The sequence below is a fragment of the Oryzias latipes genome, chromosome 23 (assembly GCF_053564925.1).
Source record: "Oryzias latipes strain Hd-rR chromosome 23, Olatipes_Hd-rR_3.1".
Lineage (NCBI taxonomy): Eukaryota > Metazoa > Chordata > Actinopteri > Beloniformes > Adrianichthyidae > Oryzias > Oryzias latipes.
This window is the reverse complement of record NC_136259.1, coordinates 13,737,238-13,759,078: the sequence shown is the minus strand read 5'-3', so window position 1 is coordinate 13,759,078 and position 21,841 is coordinate 13,737,238. Positions and strand designations below refer to the sequence as shown.

Here is a 21,841-nt window from a genome sequence, read left to right as displayed (position 1 = left end):
CAGGAGCTCAGTCCGATTGGAAACAAACCAAGACCACCTCAAAAGACACGGCAAGTTTATTTGTAAAGCAAAATTTGTACTCAAAGTGCTTCACAAAACAGGAAAATGCATTAAAATCACAATACATAACAGTGCAAAGATTAAAAACATACATAATCATTATAAAATGTACTTTAAAAGAAAAGAAAGGGAAAGAGAAAAGAGGTGACGATAAGGACCCTTCAGTTTTACACATGGCTAAACAGGAATGTTTTGAGTCTAGATTTAACCCTTAACACAGTAGAGGCCTGTCTCACAACATCAGGGAGACTGTTCCAGCTTTTAGCTGCATAAGATTGAAACACGGATTCCCCTAGTTTAGTCCTGACTCTGGGCCCCCGCAGGAGGCCGGTCCCTGAGGTCCTCAGAGTCCGAGATGGTTCATATGGCATGAATGGTGGGAAACTCAGAATTATTATGGACCGGCTCAGCCAACCAAAAAAAGATGGTGGATTAGCATTACCTGATAAAGTACGCTACAGCATCTCCTTTGAGATGTCAAGACTGACAAAGCACTGGATTGGTAAAGAGCTGGACGCAGACTGGGTCTTAGTGGAACGGGGCATTGCGTTCCCATTTACTAAAAACAACCCAAGAAAAAGCCTCAAACAATATGGGAAAGAGACCTGTGTTGTACAATCGATGATGATACATGGCAAACAATCCTTTCTGACAACGGAATTTACATCAGAGAAGCCAGCGGCAAATTTATTCAATATAAAATATTTAACATGTATTACCACACTCCATCTAGACTTCATGTGATGGGAATTAGTGAAAATGATCTGTGTTGGATGTGTCATATGTGCCATTTTGGAGTGAAGTGTTGGAGAGTATACAGGGCTGGATAGCATGTGAACTTCCCAAATCACCAAGACTATACCTCTTAGGGGACAGAAAAGAGGTACCACTACTAAGCAAAACTGGACTGGTGACATGTGCTCATCTTATTTTGAAATTATGGGGGCGGGGGGGGGCCTCACTGATGTATGTTCTGTTTTTATTTTTTTCTATTTTACTTTTATCTTTTTTTGGGTGTGGGTTGTTATGCATGTAAACTGTAAAAACCCAGTAAAATACTTGAATTACAAAAAATTCGACATTTATAATTGACTTTTGCAACACATCTGCTAAAGGACTTTGTTAAAAACAAATAGAAAATAATTTCTTTATTATTTTAATTAAGTGACAGAATGAGCGGGTGTTGAAGAAGAAAAAGAAAAATTGCTTTGGCGGATTGCTTTTCGTTTTAATTTTGAATGACAAATGCAGCTTCATTTTGAAAATGAAAGAGCATTTCTGGTTTTGACTTTTATTTTTAATTATGCAACAGAAATGCTTCCACAGTGTGCAGGCTCTGACGAGACGCCTTCAGTATCTAGCGATAACCCTGTCCGTGGAAGCACACGCATGTGTTAACTTGTTTTACCGGATCGGCATAAACAACGGCGGGGTCGGGGCTTCGTTAGAGAAATGGGAATCTGATTGGCTGAGCGGTGGCTGACGTCACCTCTTATTTGGTCTTTCTACTGAACACTTCAACAATTTTACTTTCGGTTCGTTGGTAGCTGCGTACTTTGTCTTTCTGGCTTCAACAAACGTTTCAAAGGGCTCAGAATGAAGGGGATCGTCGTCACGGTGGTTCTGTTGGTTTGCGTGGATCTCGGAGTCTCCATAAAGGAACGCAATGAACGTAAGAAACCGCCGAACCCCGCAGCGCTGTGCGGGGAAGGCCTGGCAGGGCGAGCGGCGGGGGCCTGAGCCCGACCAGGAAATAGTCCGTAAAATAAGATTCAATGTTCGCTTTACAGTGCTCTGACACGGTGAAAAGGGCAGGTTAACGGTGAAATAAGACGGAAATGTTGTTATTGAAAAATTATCGGGGTTTTTATGATCAGTTAACAATCTTTGTTTGTGACGCGAAAGCGTCACGCGGAAGTTTCTGTTTAGACAAATAACTCCCAAATGCGCCTTATTCCGTGCTGTAGAGATGGTCTTTTTTAATAAAAGTCCTCCAGAGACCTACAACGTGAACTAAACAAAGCTTTAATTATATCTATTTATATCCTCGTTTATTATTTTTAGTTTATTTATTTCTAGTTATTTTCTTTTCTTTTAACAAATGACTTTGCATGGGAATTATTTAAATCTGACTACAGAATATTCTCAAAGTACAGTTCAGGCTTTTATTTTTGTGAAAAAATGTTTATTTGACGATTTCCTGTTCAGGTGTCAGCTCAGAACAGTAAAGCTTATGATGTCACTCTCCAGGTTGACAAACACAATCAGCTGTAGGATTTAGTTATGAAAAATGAAAGATAAAATAAAAAAACTCTTTAATTTGGACAAAGATTCATTTCTGACACTATAATACTTTGGAAGTAACACGGCGTGAAACGCAGGAATCTTAGTGATCTCAGAACCCTGGCTGGACCTTGTCCAACATTTCACTGGAACCTGTTTCAGCTTGATCACGCTTAAGGCCGTGTCACGCAGTACATTTTGCACATTTTCCACGTATGAAGTTTTGGTCTTCCGTGATCAATGCGTGACACAAGAAATTCATACGTGTTTCTTGCGTTTGTCATTCGTCGATGTGCGCAGATGTCCGTCGAGGGTTTCGACTGACGGGTGTTTGCGTGAATTCGGTTTTGAGCGGTTCAAAGTTTTTGGTCGGCTGAGAATTACGCAGTTTACGTGTTTATTGCATAGTTTATACACAATTGTTACGTAAATCTTATGCAGCTGTACGTGATTCTTGAGAGATGCGTATGCAGTTTTGTGGTTTTCCACGACAATTCCACGTATGTCTAACGGACTGTACACGCGTGTACCACCCATGTATAACTTTTAAATCTTGTATGTGGCGCATATTTCACGTTCAAATTATGTAATTGACGCGCAATCGCTATTTCATTTTTGCTTTTACGTTGATTTACGTGTTCTTTGCGTGGTTTATTCGTTGGTTTTAACACGATTCATTCGCGATACATCTGTAAAAAACACAGCAATTTTTTTCACTTTTTCCACATATTTTCCTCCATCCAATATGCGCTAAATGTATGTAGTGGTTGTGTGACGCGGTCTTTAGGGTTTACAAAACTTCCTTTTTTTGCCCCCAACTCCAACTTTCACTAGTGTTGTTGCCCACAACAGTGAAAAAATTGCCCTCGATTATCAAGCTCAGCTCTTGCTTGGACAGATGCTGCATGAAAAGTGAGTTTGGAGTGATTCATTGAAACTTTTCTGCTTTGTTTCTTCCAGAAGCCCCAAAGGTCCAGGTGTACAGCCGTTTGCCCGGTACCTTGGGAAAAGAAAACACTCTGATCTGTCACACCAGTGGCTTCCACCCCCCAGAGATCTCCATTAAGCTGCTGAAGAATGGAAATGAGCTGCCCGGCGGTGGACAGACTGACCTGGCCTTTGAGGAGAGCTGGCATTACCACCTGACCAAACACGCTCCTTTCACTCCAGAGAAAGGAGAGTCTTACACTTGTGTGGTCACTCACACGACAGGCACCAAGACCTACACCTGGGGTACGTTTGCTCACGTTTTTTTCTCTCCTATTTTAGAAAATTAATCAGTTAGGCAAGAATTGTTCAGACTCCACAGAAGGCCTGTGTTTTTAGCTCTGTTTGAAACTCATTCTGGGAAGAAGATCCAAATGCAGGAACTCAGGAATCTACAAGAAGATGATGTTAGCGTCTTAAAATCAAACCTGATAAGGGTAGTAAAACATAAATGACAGGAAAAAATGTAGTACTCAAGTTATTCTTCTGTCCTTTGACATTCATTTAACTCACAAGCACCTTATTTTGAAAATCATTTTAGCTACAGAAGCACTGAAACTGTTGACTCCGGTCATACGTAGTTCTTAGAAAATGAAAAGGGTCAGAAATGGATATCTTTTAGCAAAAATGAAGACTCTGACCAAAACATAGTATTTCCTTCACTACAGGGCGCACCGGATTATAGTCAGTTTATATACCGATAATATACCGTTAGCCGCATTAGCGTATTCACAATATCGCAAACTCCCAACCTGGTTAGTAATATATAAAAAACCTGACTGATACCACTTTGCTGTGACTATGCTAACTCTTGTTAGTAACATAAAAAACACAGTCCAACACTGCTACACGTTAGTTGCGTTAGCGCATTCACAACAACACCCAAGCTTGTTTGTGAATTATAAAAGAAATAAAACAAGCAGACTGACATTTTGATAGATCACATGAGTCTTATGGTGTAAATAATACAGTAATTAGATTCCTACGCCTCTGCGGTTTCCTCAGACAACTGAGTTACTCGTGTTTTCTCTGAAGACCTGCTGGTTCTGGACGGACCAGAGACTAGCTAGTGTTCTGCAGGAACTCTGAATAAGAGCCGGAGAAAAGTGGAAGTGGCTAAACCTCAGCTGCCACGCTGGAATAGTCTATTGTCCTTCAATGCATGTGAAGGGGAAGTTACAGTGACACGTGCACCCACTAACCCACTGGGGGCAGCTATGGCTCCACTGTCGTGCCCAAGGACACTTTAACAGTCACTCGGGCCACCCAGTGTTCAGCCAGCAACCCCACACTGATTGTATTCGGCCGCTTTGATGCTTAAAGTTTTTTCTGTTTTTTGTTACAGAGCCGGATGTGTGAGCCCTGCACAGCTTTTGCTCCAGGTCAGAACCGTGTCGTCCATTTGAAATCGACACGTTTGAATCCAACCGTAACCTGTGTGACTGTGTCTGATCTCACAAAGGCAGAAAGAAGAGCCCCCCTCCCCGATGATGGGCCGCAATCCCCCTTGACGCTGCGCAGGGAGACGTGATGAAGATGACGGAAGACGAGCGAAGCTTGACTCCACTTTTCTTTGCGTCTGATTATTTTGACCCAGAACTGTCAATCAGATGAATTGGACCCCATAATGCAGAGCGGCAGCGAATCTGCACGCTGCCGTACGCATTTCTGAGCAAACTCTTTAATGATGAATCCTGTTTCTGCTCAGAACTTCAATCAACCGAGGAATGTACCAAAAAACTTCACTTTCACTAGAAAAGCGTTGCGGCAACATCAAGACACCTTAAATTAAAGATCTAGCTTTTTTAAAGCATAAAATGTATAACTTATAAAAATGAAATGTAGATCAGTGCATTCGTTTTTACCTTATGGAGTCTGTTAAATCTCAATGAACTTTACTTTATGTAACTTGTGGTGGATCTTTGCACTTTGGCTTTTGGAGCACTTACAGATGTAACTGTCGTCAGTGTGTTTTATATAACAGCTGTTTGAAAACTCTTCAAACAGATTCTCATGGAAAGAAATGTAATTCCTTCTATTCTTTTGGATTAAAGCTTCGGTAATGTCTGAAATGAAGGTCTTTCTCATTTAAATGGTTCAGTAGAAATGTGTTCATCTTAGAGGTTTGACTGTAGAGAACAGCTCATGTCTGAGGCGGGGCTTTCATGAATAACCAATTGGCGCTGACTGCATATCGCCCTTGCTGCTTCTCGGAAAGTCCCTAAGATTGAAACTGGCATGACAACAGCCTGAAGTGCTTCAGTTTTGTTTCTGTTTTTTAGTTTAATGCCAGTCGTGAGAATGATTCTTTCAAGCGCAGTGAGACATTTCCACGAGACAAGCTGCTGTTTAAAGACAAATATTTGCTGAGTTCTTTTGTGGCTCTTCACTTAAATGTTCATTTTGTTTTTTTCTCATATATTTAGAAACCTCTTAGACTGTTTTTTGAAACCCTGCGCATTTTTACTTTGACCTTGACACAAATCATATTTTTGTTGGGGGTGTAGTTTATGTAATTTAGGCTGTAAATTTTGTTATCTAACAAGATTTGAATGATGTTTTGCACCTGACGGCTCATACAAAGCTGCACCATCACACAGCTACTGTGGTTAGGGACATCTAAATGGTAGATGGGGTATACTTGTATAACACTTTATACTTTTCCTGAAGCCCCAAGGTGCTTTACAGACCTGTAAACTTTCATTCACACATTGATGTCACCAACTCATAACCACCAGGAGCAGTGTGGGGTTCAGTGTCTTGCCCAAAGACACGAGCAGGGTGGGTGGAAACCAAACCGCTCTACTTCTGCCCCTTTGTTACAGCTACTGTCTCCTTCCCATGGTTTTGGACTGTTACATAAATGGGGGCTCGTCCGGGTAATATGAGTGTGTGGAAATGTTGTTTTACATTAAATTTGGCCTAGTGAGACTGCAGAAAAAAAAAAAAAAGTTAGCCTGGGGTACCAGGTGATCAAACGTCCGTACTCTAGGCGTGAGTTGCACCCGTTTCTAAGGATTGATGGCTCTCAGAAAGTTCAGTCAAAGCTTCTTGACTCTGTCTCCTGACTCCCCTAATAAGCCCTAAAGTGACGTTCAAGTAGACTTCTGATAGTCCACACCCTTACAAAAGTGCAGAGACTCTGCTGGGCCACGGCCCCGTTTTGGCTACATTTGACTCAACCAATCCTTCCATTTTGGAGGTTGATGGCAGCAGGTGCAGTCCTTTTGCAAGAGCATCCAGAGGGAATAGAGCATCCTGTCAGCCTACTTCTGAGGTTCTTCTAGTATCAGACATGGTCGTGTCTGATAACAGAAGAACCTAAGAAGTCAGGTAATAATTCAGACACTATGAACTTTATTGAACTATCCTGTTGGCTTCTATTTCAAGAAATGTAACAAACACCAACTGTACTATTCCACCACTGAATGGGAGACATTGTCTCTGTTACTTGCACTTCAGCACTTCGAGGTGTATCTAAGGTCCAGCTCTCAGCTGGTTGTTTTTCGCACTAATGTTTATCTGGCACATGGATAATCACAACCAGCACCTTATGGACATGGCTGAGAATGAACGTGTAACCGAGCTGTCATTGGCCTGCACAGGTGGCGGCTTGTTCTTTGCTCTGCTGTCCCTCTGTGTGTGAACTGCAAGCTCTCGTTATCTGTGTTGTGAGGCTTTGTCAAAGCATCTGATACTGTGTCAGAGGACTATGTCAGAGACTTCTGTGTAATTTTTGTTTTTTGAATCGAAGTTTTACACCTTAGCTTTACACCTGGCAGCTAATGAAAAGCTGCACCAAAAGGCGGTCCTGGCTAGTATAAAAAGAGAAATGATTGTGTACATTGCATCTGAAGCATTGCCTATATTTAAGAACGGCAGAAGAGCCGTTCTCATACACAGGGGTGGGGGTGTCTGGCAATGTATTATTTTCTTTTTTCTTGTATTTATTTATTTATTTTGGTGCCCCTGAGATTGCGCCCTGGGCGACCGCCCATGTTACCCATTGGAAAAACCGTCACTGGTGGTGGAGTGTAAAAAATACAGAATAAGAAGAATAAGGTTTTACCCAATGATTCTGCTAAGTATTTTGATCAGTACTTTTTCACTGCTGCAGCAGACTCACCTTCAAAATACTGTTCTGCTTTCTCTCACCAATTACACAAACAATCAATATCGTATTTAAAAGTTCAATGCTCAATTTCAATGCTGCAGAAAACCTCTAAAAATTATTTTCTATATTTGACCTTTTCTGGAATCGCCCCTCTTTACAGACCAGATGGACTTCACCCTAGTCTACTTGGTAGTAGTAGTACTTTAACAGCTAACATTTAACATACTGTTCAATGTTTTAAAGAGGACTGACTGCCAGCTCCCCAAACATCTCCGAACCAGAACCTGGATCACACCAAATGTCTGTCCTTCTCTTAGGCCCTTTACATGGGTTATCTTCAAAACCTTCCATAACATCTATCACGTTTCCTATATAATCAATCATGACAAACCGATCCAGAGCTCAAGTCAAAACTTTAAACAGGAATTATGAAAATCTAAAACCTAAAAACTGGTTCACTGTCAGAGGCGACTCCACCCCTTTTTTTAAACTTTACAAACAAAGACAGAAAACAGGGAAGGGGTGGGGGAACTGCTGCAATTTGAATACCAGGCCATTGTTTTTAATAATTCCACTGTGCTGTGCTTAATAGTATACAGATCTCCAAAGTGTAAGTCATCTTTTAATTCTGACTTCGTAGAGCTGCTTTCAAATATTCACATAGATTTTAGTAGAATAATTATTTTGGGTGATTTTAACCTACATGTGGACGATCCATTGGACTCATGTGTTTTAAGGGTTTTGAACATTTTAACAACAATGGATTTTACACAGCATGTCAATGTTTCCACCCACTGACATGCTGAATTAGTGGGGGGGTGGGGTATTGTTGCTTATTTCTTCCCACACAAATAAATATGTCACCTATAATGGACCCTGAGGTCCCTCGCACAATTTTCCACTGTTCTGAAAGTTAAGAAATGGTGAGACGCTCCACATCTATCTATCTATGGAATAAAAAAAGCTTAGCAAAGTGCTTGAGAGTGTCCCTGTGTCCCTGTACACAGCATGCGCCCACCGCAGCTGTGACATCTTCGATGTGCGACTTTGTAACAGAGGTAACTCGAAACAACGCCACAACTATTATGAAATATTCAAGGGAAAAATCCTGATGAAGTGCTCGTTATCATAAATTAAATGAAGACGCGGAGGCCTGATGGCGTTGGACGGTTGCTTCCACAAAGTCCATTCATTTCCAACAATGGACACCTTAAAGGGCATCCTCCTGCCTATACCATGATCACTGATTTAAAAAAAAAAAGGAAAACAATTATTAATACTTTATTTTTGTTTATTTTTTAAAGTGTTAATCATTTTTCTCAAAAAGTGGACAATTTGATATGCGGTGCAACGCGTCGTCATGGTAACATCTAAACATCTCACACCGCCACTCTTCTAAACATCGCCATGAGTTACACAAAGCATCAATTCTGAGGGAGAGTTCACCTTTTACTCTTTGTCCAGTCACAGCAAAGAAACAAAGTCTAAATAATTCCTCCGGTTTCACATCTTTGTGTCTCATTTCCTCTTTATGTTCTCTTCAAATTCACCAACTTGAAGGAAACTATAAAATCACTCGTGTCTTGCTGTTCAGATAAACTGTGGAATAACGTATGTCAACACATGTATTGTGGTATTAATAAAAAGTTCGAGTTTAATTTTTTTTTGGATTGCTCAGAAAAGTGTTCCTATTGATTTTTTATGTGTTAAACTAGAGACTCTGGGCCTGATGTTTTTCTATTTTTGTCTTAATTGTTAAAGATAAAAAAAACTCTCCCTTGTTTTTGTAAAAGTAAAGGTTAAGAGTCTATTACAATTTTAAAAAAACTTCATAATGCCACTTTTGAAGTTGTATTTAATCTTTTGCTGCACCACAACATCAAAAACTTAGATGAAAATATCTAAAACTTAGGCTTTTCACAGCAAAGTTAAATTAAAAATAGATAAATTATAGATTAGAGAAATAAATAGATTAAGCAGAAGGCATGGACGTCAGTGCATCAGTGAGTACATTTTTCGTCCAAAAACACTAAGCTCTTGACTTTTTATCGTTTTATCTTAGCCCTTGTGCTGTCCTAGGCACTTTGGTATTGGGAGTTGGGTCATCTAGACCCCACAAAACAGTGCACTGTACCTTTTTTCATCAATGATTTGTGATCTTCACTGATTTCCATGGATTACGTAAAATTCTCTCCACCTTTATCCACCTTTGTCATGGTAGGGAGAACACGTCAATGGTCATCTTGACCCCATAGGATAGGACAAGGGTTATAGGAGTATAAAAATAAAGGCTTGTCTTGAATACAGTTTTAAAATGTACAATTTTCACTTAGATAATCACAACCATCTGTGATATTTATTCAGATTTGTTGTAATCTTTATTTCAACAAACATGACATTGAATTGATTCCGAACTCTAATGCACTCCTTTCATCGTGTCTTCAGTTAGAAACGATGGAAAACTGGATTAGAAAGAATCTTGTGGTCTCTTTAAAGGCTAAAAATTGGCTTAGCAAGTCCCTGATCACAGTAATAAAGTTTCCATGACTCAGCATTTTTAGTAACTTTGACCACAACAGTAATTACAGTTACAAACTGTAGAAAAAAGAAGAAAACCAGTCAAAAGACCCAGATGGCATCCGAGTACCAACCAGCTCCTTTCCTCTGTTCAGATGAATGGACGTAGACTCACAAACCACCGCTGACCTGAAAAAGTGTCACCAAACAGATTCCATGTACAGACCAGTTCTTTTCCTGCTCTTTTTCATTGACATCATTGTTAAACGCCGCGAGGGGAGAAGCAGAGACAGAAAAGATTCTTTATTTTGCATTTAGAAAAGCCGACCTTCGTCGAGCTACGCAAGTAGAGTGACGGTCAGTCCAGGTCAAAGGACAACTTCATGAAGATGAGGGACGTCTTTGATGGTTGGAGCACCAGGGCAGCACTGCGTCAGCAAGGTTCATTCTGAAAGCATGAGTCATGCGTTTCGGAGAAAAATCCTTACGCACTGACAAATGCTGAGGAGCAACCTTTGGAACAGGCAGCGAGACCTATGGTGTTATAGAACCAGGAGCAGGTATCCTGCTCACAGGAGTGCAGAGGTACAGAGCAGCTCTGTTTGTGTTTATGGACAGTCCAAAAGAGCTGCATTGATAGAGTGAATGCTGGGAAACCTTTACATCAGCTGGTTCTTCTGCACTTATTGAATCTTTATGTTATTGCATGTAGTACCCATTTTTCCACCAATCTGCTTTTAAAACACTTATTGTTGATTTCTGAGAATATAAAGGGATTTCTTGGAAAGGATCTTCAACGCTCTTTGGCTAACCCTAATCGACATGAATCAGTTGATGTGGAAAAAACGGTTTTTATGTCGGCTTTGCACCGACTTGTTACTCTTTACGTTAGCTCCGCAACAGAATCAGCTGGTTTGCGTTGATAGAGTAAATACTTCACTACTGTGAAGTGCTGCATATCAACAAAAGCCGGCTTTTTTCCACTTCAGAGTCCGCTGGAAATACGTTCATTGACGGTAAAAGAGCTACAGCAGAAAGAATGTCAACACTGGAGCTAAAGCACCACTTTTAAAGGGTTAAGGAGAATAACTGTTTGGAGTCATTTACAGAAGAAAGATGTTTTAGTGTTTGAGTCGTTATTCAGACAGGGTACAGACTTTCTCTTTCCTTCTTTTTTCTCGCTGGTGAAGCTGCAGTTCAGCTGATTTCGTGAGTTTGTGTTACTTAGAGTACCTTTGCAACAAAACTAGCCCGTTTACATGCACACAAATATCCAATCATTCTCTGATTTCTTGAGATACTAGATCTTTTAGGTAACATGGACACAGGAACATCCGATGTCTTTTATCCGATAATGGCAGTTACCTAAACATGGCTGATATTGTTTGTCATGCATGCGTCTTTATTCAACAAATATTAGTTTGACCACTGTGGAAGGGTAAATCAAATTCAGGACACAGAAGTTACAGGACACTCCGAGTAGTGCTGCGTTACCAAGGGAACCACCATTTCTAACTTACAGTTTTAGTATGTTATTTATTTTGAAGACATCAGTTACCACATTAGCTAAACTAATAGCCGCGGATGCCCCCATGTTTAAGAAGAACAGTTTTCTCTTGATGAGTTGGGATTTGAGAGGTGCATCTTCAATGAACGGTTTATTTCAAACTTAAGTCATACATAAGTGAGACAGAAGTCTCAGTGACAGAAGAGTCAGAGATAGGTCAGTCAGAATTTATTAACTGCTTTCATCATCAGTCATCCCAATTCTAGTTTGTAACATGCTATGTGTTAGCATAGTCTCAATACCGTTAACTTCAGACCTGCAACATGTAAAAAACAGACTGATACTGCTAAAACAAACGTCACTGTGATTACGCTAACTCCCTAATTAGCAACATGTAAAAAAACACAGTCCGACAGTGTTACACGTTAGCTATGCTAGAGTATTCACAATACCATCCAAGCAACCATTTTGACAGATTGCTGTGTACCAACAAAATCACTTTAAATATCAGTAAATAACCAGAATTTAAGGACCTCGTTTTCATTCATCTTCAATCTGTTTGTTCCCTTTCGGGGTCACGGGGCTGCCGGAGCCTATCCCGGCCACTTGTGGGCGAAGGCGTGGGACACACTGGACAGGTCGCCAGTCTGTCACAGGGTTCCAACGGACAATGTAAAACAGGATTGTTCTGTTTCCAAAGTCAGTTTGTAAATATCCGATTACTCCCAGTTATCGGACTACTGTGGGCTGTAAACTATAAACTGTCACAGATCCTCCACAGATGAATTTTTCCAAAACCACAAAGGACGCACAACAAAAACATAGATTAAAATTCTTCTGCTGTTTTCTTGGTTTTCATTCGTAAACAGACCAATCACATCAGCTCGGCTAAAAATATGTGCAAAAACCTGTCGGGCCTGTTTGTTTGGGCCGCTAAGGTGTGCCTCCTGGAATCTAAAATTGATCCTACTGAAGCTTAAAGTTTAAAGCTTAAGGCATCACTTCACCAACCACCTGACTCACAATCATAACACCTCCAAGCTTGTTTACATTTATACCTTAACTGTGTTCATCACAGTTACGGAACGCTGAATGATGATCTGCCCAGACTCTCCTCTCAGGGAGGACACGTCTAAACATTACACTATATCGCCTTTTTTTCCTGATAATTTTTTACATTATTTTACAATTTGTTGTTATTTTTGTTTTTTTCTTCATTCAATGACATTATCAAACATCCACATGTAAAAAACTATTTGGATTCTTGGTAACATCGTTTACGTGGAAACTATGGAAACAATTCAGAGAATACTATTCATTTCTGCTTATGATCTTTAGAGTCCCACTTTGATATTGTATTGATCTATTGGAAAAGTGTTTTTAATGATGATTATGCTGTTTTTAGGCAAAAGATTCAAAGATACCAAGAGTTTATTGTCATATGCACAGAAAGAAACGGGTTTACCTGGACAATGAAATTCTTTCTTTCCTGTCTGCTCCGAATGCCAAAAAGTATAGAGGAAACAGAAAAATTCACTCACAACATACGCACAAAAACACAAAATGTTGAATGTCAAATTCTAAAAGTGCAAATGTGCAAAAAAGTGATAATAAACAGTAGCGAACGATGAGGATGTGCAAGGGTGCGCAAGGTGCAGTTTGTTGTTCTAGACTCCTGTCAGCTGTTAAGGAATCTGATGGCAACAAAAACAAAGAAAACTGTAATAGTTTTTAGGACATAGTTTCTGCAGAGTGGCTGGAGTTCATTAGAAATTCACCTCTGAGTCGTGGGCGGGACTGTTAGTGTGGAGCAACCCCACCCCCCTTCCCCTTCCCTTAAGGTTGGAACATTGAGCTTGTGGCCCGCCCAGCGTACTTTCTACATAACCAATAAGATTTTTTTCATACAGTTTTTTTTTCGATCTGCTCCTAAATCACAAGGATTTGCATAAAGAAATACTCAGAAATGCAATTTTAAGCTTAATTTTCTTGAAAAATGTCCTCCGTCATCAGAAAAAAGCCTCAACAACATGTTAAAAACACAATTTTCATTGTAGTGGGTCTTTTAAAGACCTTTTTTTTTAACTGAACACATTGGACACCATAAAAGTTTTTGTCCTGTATCAATGTAAATGGAACTTTGATCAAACACCAAAGGCAGTGATAGGAGCTGAAATTATTAATAAAATCTTCATGTTATATTTTAGATGTGAAATTGAACAAAGAAATGGGAGAAATCCTGAAAAACCTGCTCCTAATGTTCTAAAATTCAGTAAACAGTGCAGAAGTACTAAATTAACTACATTTTGCTTAATATTGTTTTCAGAAATCTTTAAAAATAAAAAAATTGAAAATAAGACAATTAATTGTGAAGCTGAATACTGATTTCAAACTATTTAAAATGTATGACTGAATGATTTTAAAATCCACTCCATGATCTGGTTTCCAGGCAGAACAGAAGACGTTGGTTCTCAAAGAGCACAAAGGCTTCCTAGTTGCTCCTTTCATTGTGGTTTTTATAAAACAGAAACATCGTCACATTGCTCTGTGACCCACAGGGATGGAAGGAGCTGCTCTGCATGCACAGCTGCATTACTCACATTCAGAAAAAAACCACTTTGGTTTGATTCCAGGTCCGGTCCTACACGTGAATGACTGCTCCGATCATCGTAAGGTCCTGCCCTTCCTCAGCCGCCTCTCCTCCCCCCCGTTTCCTTTGATATTTAAGGATGAGGGGCGCCTGGGAAGGAGTCATGAAGCTTCTGGGGTCTTCAGACAGAACATCTGTTGCTTTCTGCTTGGACCTTGTCAGCAGCGTAGAGGATGTCTGGACACATGAGACCAGGCAGGTATCAGACAGGACAAAGATCCAAAGAGCGTCCTTTCTTTCTATTTTTCATTCCTTTGACAGTTTGTTTTCTGTTTGGAGTTAGATGCTTGAATCAATCCCTCAGCATCCAAAGAGAAGCGGGATAGTGATGAAGGGCTAACGAGCTGATGTTTTAAATGTGATTTGGACTTTTGTTTCTGTTCCTGTCTGCGTTGATGATGTTGGCAGCGTGCAGTGTGTGGCTACTGTTGGTCTGTCTGGTGTTGTACAGCAGGCTGAAGGTTGCGGCTTCTGCGCCCACATGCACCAACGGTCAGGCCGGCTGCCACGTCCTTTCTCTGGCCAACCTGTTTGATCGGGTCATCCAACACTCTGCCAGGATGCATGGCATCTCCAACGACCTCCACTCCGAGTTTGTGAGTCCTTTCATGACCCCTAAACCGTTCCTAAGGCCCGTTATTGTAATCAAAGATGTTAGAGGGAATTCATTTTGTCATGTTGAGTAAATGTTGTGTGCTTGTCCTCCATCGCTGCTGTTTTCAAACATTGCTGCTCGGTTGTCTGCCTCTTGGGCTTTGATCAACAGACTTCGGTTGGTTCTGGTGCTGATGCGTTCATGGTCATTATGGCGGCGTGGTCAAAGCAGAACCACATCTGCCAGACTTGTTAAAATAAATGTTCATATTGGAGACTAATGATCCTTTTACTCCATTTTCTCCTGATATCAACATTCCTCTGGTATAACCACGGACCCTGATTACATTTCAATCAGTCTAAATCTAATTGGTTTGTCCAGGACGGCTGTATCTGACAGTCAGATACTCTGAAGGTCTGTTTAGCTCCAGATCCACCAGGAATCTCATGCTGGTTCAAGAACACAAAAAAACGGGCAAAACACTCGTTCTTGAACATGAGTTTAGACCACGGTGTTCACACTGGACAGGCAGGGAGGGGCTTCTTTGTTTTACTAGCGTATGTCCACCAGCTACAGTTGGAAGAGGCTTGGTGTGAAATGTCATAGTGGTGCAAATCTGGTGAATCTGGCTCCAGACTTTTTCTTTCACATCTCTATTCTATTACATGAAAGACTTGGTGTCATTAAACTTCAGCCAGGCACAAGCCGCATTAATCATTTCTCCACCATAATCAATTTTCAAACAGTTTGCACTTCAGTGAATTAAAAAGGACGCCATCCATACATCACTACCAAATCTGAGTTCCTGAATAGTCAAAGTTTGACCTTTTTTGACTTCAATGGTCTTAAAAATCTGCGAGGCTACGTGAGAGTTTTGAACGCAGAAGCCCAAAACAGGCATTTCTGCGCGTTTACATAGACTTGTCATTGGAAGTGGTGACTTGAACGCGTGTTGCCAAGGGCGGTGTGAAAGTAACTTTAAACCTCGTTTTCACTGAGCAGTTCGGTCTGGTCCAGACCAGTCTGGGATTCTGAGCATTTTCAATACAAAATAGACCCATTAACTGTACCATTTTTGGGCCCCCATTGGTTTTAGGTCCACAAAAAATGGAACAGACCGGTTAGGGCGGAGCTACTGTTGAAACCCATTGATTGGCTGAAGGTCATTAAGACAAAAGAAAACGAGAAAACGCCAAGAAAGCGTCAGTATTCCTCTTCTCCGCCCGCAATCTTCTCTCAGACAATATGAAATAATTTTTTAATACAAAGAACCAAAAGCCAATGAGCTGCTATGACCTCCAATGTTGTTGTTAACGTCACCCCACATACGCCGTGACGGTCCAACTTTGAGTGGAAACGCTCACCTGAGTTGCCTGGACCATTCTAGACTGGACCTGACTGTACCACTCTGTGGAAAAGAGGCTTAGACCCTCACCTGTTTCATCTGATCATTTCAAAGGTTTTTAAAAACTTTGATCAAAAAATGTTTTAGAGTATTAAAACTATAAATTGAACACATAGTTGTTTTTATAACAAATCCCTGATACACGTGTAAATTAGAATTGTGTAATAAACAACAGAGATTGATTCTTTAAAATAGGTTTTACTGTTTTAAATTTTCTTGTTACAACAGTAGACGTGTTTCTTCTTTCTGCTGTTTTGGCTGAAAGGTTTAGTACACATGTCTGAACCTTCACTTCAAAAACTCCATCAGCACTGACGGTCGTGTCTTGTCCTTCGTCTGGTTTGCTTTTACACTCAGCAACTTCACGGAAAAAACAAAGACTGAAGAAGACCCAACCTTCTGGAAAAGTCCCGCTATTCTTCAAAATGAGCTCTGACCTGGACAAAAATAATCAACAACAAGGAAAGCTGGTGGTCTGGCTAGTCATCTGATTATATGTGACCGTGCATCCAGCAGACCTCAGGTTCACGCTGTGGAGGTTTTTGCTCCTAACGCATGGAGCTTACAGCATCTCCTTCCTTTGTCTCTGCTCCTCTTTAGGTCAGATCAGATTAGGTGAACCCCCCCCCCCAGACAGCAGACCAGTGTCTTTATTCCTCACTACTGGACTCTGGTCACAGCTGACATTTCGCTGACGTCTAACCTCTGACATTTTCATTCATGTTTGTCCTGTCAGGAGCTTTACTTCCTCCCCAGTAAGAATCAGATCGGCCGGGTCAGCCGCAACTGTCACACCTCAACAATCCTCACCCCAAATGGCAAAGAGAACGCTCAGAGGATGGCGGTGAATTAACCTTTTTAAAAGCTACTTCCTTTTCATTTACGTCACATTTACTACTGAAGCATGGATTTCTATCATCCTTTGCTTTCTCATATTTCAGCTACAACCCGTCATTTGATTGTTCTTCTTTTCTTTGGTGTGTACCATCATGCTTTCTTAGACTCTGTTTATTTTACCGTTTACTTCCTTTACTTCTCCTCCTGCCCCAAATCAGTGGATGCAATGTTTTACCTACAAGGCCAAACTGACAATGACTCCTGTGATCCCTCCTTCCTGTTGTCCCTGCAGAGAGAGGAGCTGACAGAGGTGATCCTAAAGCTCTTGGTGGCCTGGGGAGATCCTCTTTGGCATTTTCACCAGAGTTTGGCTCACAACCATGAATTCAGCAACTTCAGCTCCAACAAGTCTCTAGAGATGAGCGACATGGTGCATGAGCTACGCAAAGGTGTACAGAAAGTCATTGAGAAGGTACTCATTCTTTTCCCTTCATATTTGAATCCCCAATGTAAAAGGTAGCTGTCATTTCAGTTACAGGAGTGTTTGGCCTGGATTGGTCACATGACAGGCTAAAATGGTCATTTTACAGTTTACAGTTCAGGATATACTTTTAAAGTACTTTTCAGGGTAACAGGCCACAATGAACACATGCAGCACCTCAGTAAAAAAAAAAAGACTGAAGATGAATACAAAATAAAAATGTATTGATTTATTTAAAAAATGGCCGAACTGGATCATAGCACCATGGAGACATTGGCCATTACTGGGTAAATGTGAAAAAAAGAAAAAGGTTGGAGAACTGAAGATAAAGAGGAAAAAGCAAGAAACCTGCTCCTTTCACTATAAAATCAAAGTAAAGTAATGAGGCCTCTTTGTCTTGTAGATCATAGTACTGTTTAGATTACTGTATTATTTATAGTATTCTTAAAGTACAACCAAAAGAAATGTTCAGAATACTTTTTAATGTACAGGTCAAAGTGTGGCACAAACTGTTGGTAAATAACTGTTCAGTGGCGGCCTTAGCAGTTTGGGGGCCCCGGGTGAACAATAACATGGGGCCCTTTGTGGCGGTTGTAATATTTACTTTTTTAAATCCTAACCTATAGTGTAAAAACGGCAAATAACTTTCTTACTGGTCCACTTTTAGACATCAATGTCAAGGATCTAAAGGTTCTGATAAGAATTTCAAACTTGAAAAAAATCGCATTTAAATGTTAAAAAAATGTTACTTACATTATATTTATGTTATTACAGGTACTTGGAAAAACATTACATTTATTAAATGCACTAATTTGTTAATCCTTCACTTCCTAGTAGGAACAAATGGCAGTTTTATGTATCTACTTTAATTTGTAAGGTTTTACCAAAGAAGACAAAAGAAACAGAGTTCTTTAGATTCTGTTCTTCTGTCTTGTCCTCCAGCACTTTGGGAAGTTTTCAGCTTTTCACAGCCCCTCGGACCACTACGATTCGTTTGACCACTCTTTAAAAAATGCTATGATAGTTATTTACTCTCTGCAAGTGTTGCCAGACAGTTGTGGTTTTCCAGCCTAAAAGTCATCCAAAGACCACCAGACCAACAAAAAAACGTTAATTAGTTATTATTTATCAGTAATTAATCATCCATTATTTATTACTTCCTAATTTGATTGAAACTTTAACATATTTCAATGAAATAACATACACTAATTTTGTAGTCAGTCAAATAAATAAGCATTACATTATTAGCATATGCTGGGTAAAATAAAGGAACAATCAACCCGACTTCACTTCACATGATTGCGCAATCTCTGGTGCCGCAGAGCTCGCAGCCTTGCGCTAAAATTAAACAGGAAACGCAAAAAATAATGATTTTAAGGATTAAAATGATTAAAATAAAACTTATAAATTGCATTTGTGGAGCAGGTTAGTGTGGACACATTTATTTTGTCATCAGTAGACTCTACATCTCATGACGACAGTTGCACTGTTCAGAATATAATTTAAATAAAGTTTAGGTAATACCTGGTATAGTAAAATTGAATGTGGATAGAAATGTTGGAGGTAAGTCCATAGTACATTCAGAGAACAGTTTTGGAGTAACGTTTGAGGTACATTCAAAGTTTGGGAGCAGTTTACAGGAATCCTCTGACCTTGTTCTGGATGAGGTCACAAGAAAAGTGGTTTTGGTGTCATTCTCAGTGTGACCCAGCTAATAGCGGGGTATCTCACCCTATTGCAAAGGCAGGTCCCAGTCACCATGCAGAGGAAATTTATTTCTGTTGCTTGTTTCCGGGATCCATGACCACAATCCGGTCATGACCCAAAGTTCCTGACCACAGGTGAAGGTGGGACCATAAACTGATCAGTGAATGCAAAGGTTTGCCTTTTGGCTCATGGTCCTTCTTCTCAGAAGCAAAGGGATAAAGTGGAAATCCTGTGGTCCCCAAAGCCTCTCTGGCCCCATGGCTGCTCTTAGAAATTCTGGCCACATAATTAGGAGAAGAATCAGGGGCAAAGGGCCCCCCCCCCCAACCATGCCCTTCTCAGCAGGAAATTAAGCAACCCTGTTGTCCGCTCAGCACACACAGCTTTCAGTTTAAGGTTTTTACTTCTTGTTTCATTGTTTTTATGTTTTCTTATTGTATTATTTCTTGATATGACTTTGTGTATAGCACTTTGGGCCTCCTTGGACGGTGGTGGAAGGTGCTCTATAAATGAACGAATTGATGCCTGCTGTTCATTCTATCGTGCAACTTTACTTTAAAATTTAAAAAGGTATATCAGAGTTCTCCAGGAACCAAGAGATAAGTTCAGCCCCTTTCAGGACTTTTATGCTTTTGCTCCATTTCATCTGGTGCTAATGGACATGTGTGTTCTTTCTGTCACAGATGAAGATGTTGGGAATCATGGGTAACTCCCTCGGCGGCCTGGGTTCCTCCGAGTCCTTGCTGGCTCCTGTCAGCGCTGAGTGGCGCCTTATGAAGGACTATGACCTCCTGTACTGCTTTCGCAGGGATTCCAGCAAAATCCAGAACTACCTGAAGATCCTGAAGTGTCGCATCGTTCCGGAGCACGGATGTTAAAGCCAAATGAGTGAAATTCAACCGGTGGAAATACGAACACTGAGAATGCGATAGTAGGGATAGAAAAGGCACAGAGGCAGTTTTTCTCTGTGCTGTGTGCAAAGGGTTGGATGAGAACCGAACCAAGCGTGACCTTTTCATGACTAAGGAGCCATTGGAAAACCAGAGATGCTGCTTTGCTAGCACTTCCCGTCTGATGTTGGGGTTGGATGCATGTAATGCATGTTACTAAAGATTTGTGTATTAATGTGTGATGTTAAAATATGGCTGCATGGTAAAAAAATTTGAAGAAACACTTGCCGTCTTTGTTGCACCCGCTTGAACTTCAACTCACTATCAAAGGATTTGCTTCACGGTCCAGTTTTAAAAGCATTTCTGCTCTATGGGTTTGTCCAAAACAAGCCACCCCCCACCCCCCCACACACACACACACTACGTAAAAATGAACTCAAACCATTTGATCAAGCCATGTCTACCTGCGTCTCTCCTCTCCAGTGTCGCTTCATTGGAGTCGTGACCTAACATTCCTCTGAGCTCAGATCACTGGGCTTCCTCAATAATGCTTTCATAGCAATAAATCTACACCTTAACAAAACCGAAACTCAGAGAAAAAAAAATCATAACGTTTTTATAAAGTTTATAAAATTTATAAAGTATTGGCTTTTACCACAGACCTCACCTGCAGAACCAACTTTGTTCGAAGGACAGATTAATCTTGGGGGGGTTCATAAACCCTAAAATGTGCATATTCTTCTTCATTTTTGTTTAAAATAAACACACTTGAGGTGTTGTGTAGAAGGAAATGTGCATGGAGCATGAAGTATGTAAAAGCAGTTTCAAATCAAATATTCTGATACGGATCAGACCGAAGAGCTGGGTATCCAACAGTTTTGATAGAAGAATGGTTTAACCTCTTTTCTCCAAGTAAAAACAAAGAAAGAAAATACATTTTTAGTGTCATTGATCTATACATAGCAACAGAACTTTTTCAGTCTCTTCAGGTCTGGACTTTTGTGACACCTACCCGCTAGAAAAGCCTTAACCTCACAAAACAAAATTACAGACATCTTTGGCTTTTAGAGGTTAATTAATTTTCGATGTAAACAAGAAGATGGTTTTCATTGTAAATGTGAACTACATGCTTATTTCCAAGTATGAGCACAACTTTGAACTGGTGTTCTGTCCAGAGTGTACCTCGCCTTCGCTCAACAGTGCCTGGGGTAGACTCCAGCAACCCCATGACCCCGAAAAGAAAAAAGCAGGTTTGGAAAATGGATGAACGCTAGTTTGGCAATGTGGCCAAACAAAAAACAAAAAAACATCCATGAAAAGTCTACATGAATGCACGTTTCAGGCTTCTGCGTTCACGCATCGCTACACAAGTTTCTACGGCTCTTTGTCTTTGACCAATCAGAGACTAAGATTTGGTGGTCATGTATGGATGGTTTCGTTTTCAAAACACAGATGTACCAACTGCTTGAAAACTGATCAAGAAGGAGAAATGACTAACTGAGGTTTGGGTTCGGCTATAAATAAATGACACCAAGTTGGAATAGAGCTGTGAAAGGAAAAGCCTGGCTCGCCATTTATAAGATTTGCATCACTTCAACATGTCACACCAAGTTTCTTCCAACTGTAGGTGGTGGACATGGGCTAGTAAACGGTAGAACCCCCCCCCCCCCTCCAGCTTGTCCAATGGTAACACCATGGATTAAAGGCCGTGTTGAGTACTTTCTTGAACACGTGTCACGCTCAGTGAGCATATAGACTTAATATATTTACAGGTCTATGAGAAACAGGATTCTCATTTGTTTGTGGGA

At 40.5% G+C, this 21,841-nt stretch overlaps 2 protein-coding genes across 3 annotated transcripts; both read left to right on the top strand.

Moving 5' to 3' along the window:
- The first annotated feature begins 1,493 nt into the window (after positions 1-1,493).
- Positions 1,494-5,402, top strand: LOC101174715 (beta-2-microglobulin). Of its 2 annotated transcripts, none has more exons than XM_011491021.4 (4): positions 1,494-1,732; positions 3,304-3,576; positions 4,676-4,712; positions 4,797-5,402. In XM_011491021.4, the coding sequence occupies exons 1-3, from the start codon at positions 1,657-1,659 to the stop codon at positions 4,687-4,689; spliced, it is 363 nt and encodes a 120-aa protein (XP_011489323.1). In that variant the 5' UTR covers positions 1,494-1,656; the 3' UTR covers positions 4,690-4,712; positions 4,797-5,402. The 2 variants fall into 2 exon arrangements, with proteins under 2 accessions (XP_011489323.1, XP_004083039.1); XM_004082991.5 differs by having other exon boundaries at positions 1,495-1,732; positions 4,793-5,402.
- Positions 5,403-14,513: 9,111 nt separating this feature from the next.
- Positions 14,514-20,021, top strand: prl2 (prolactin 2). The gene is made up of 4 exons (NM_001278902.1): positions 14,514-14,714; positions 16,855-16,962; positions 17,248-17,427; positions 19,827-20,021. The coding sequence occupies exons 1-4, from the start codon at positions 14,514-14,516 to the stop codon at positions 20,019-20,021; spliced, it is 684 nt and encodes a 227-aa protein (NP_001265831.1).
- Positions 20,022-21,841: the final 1,820 nt, after the last annotated feature.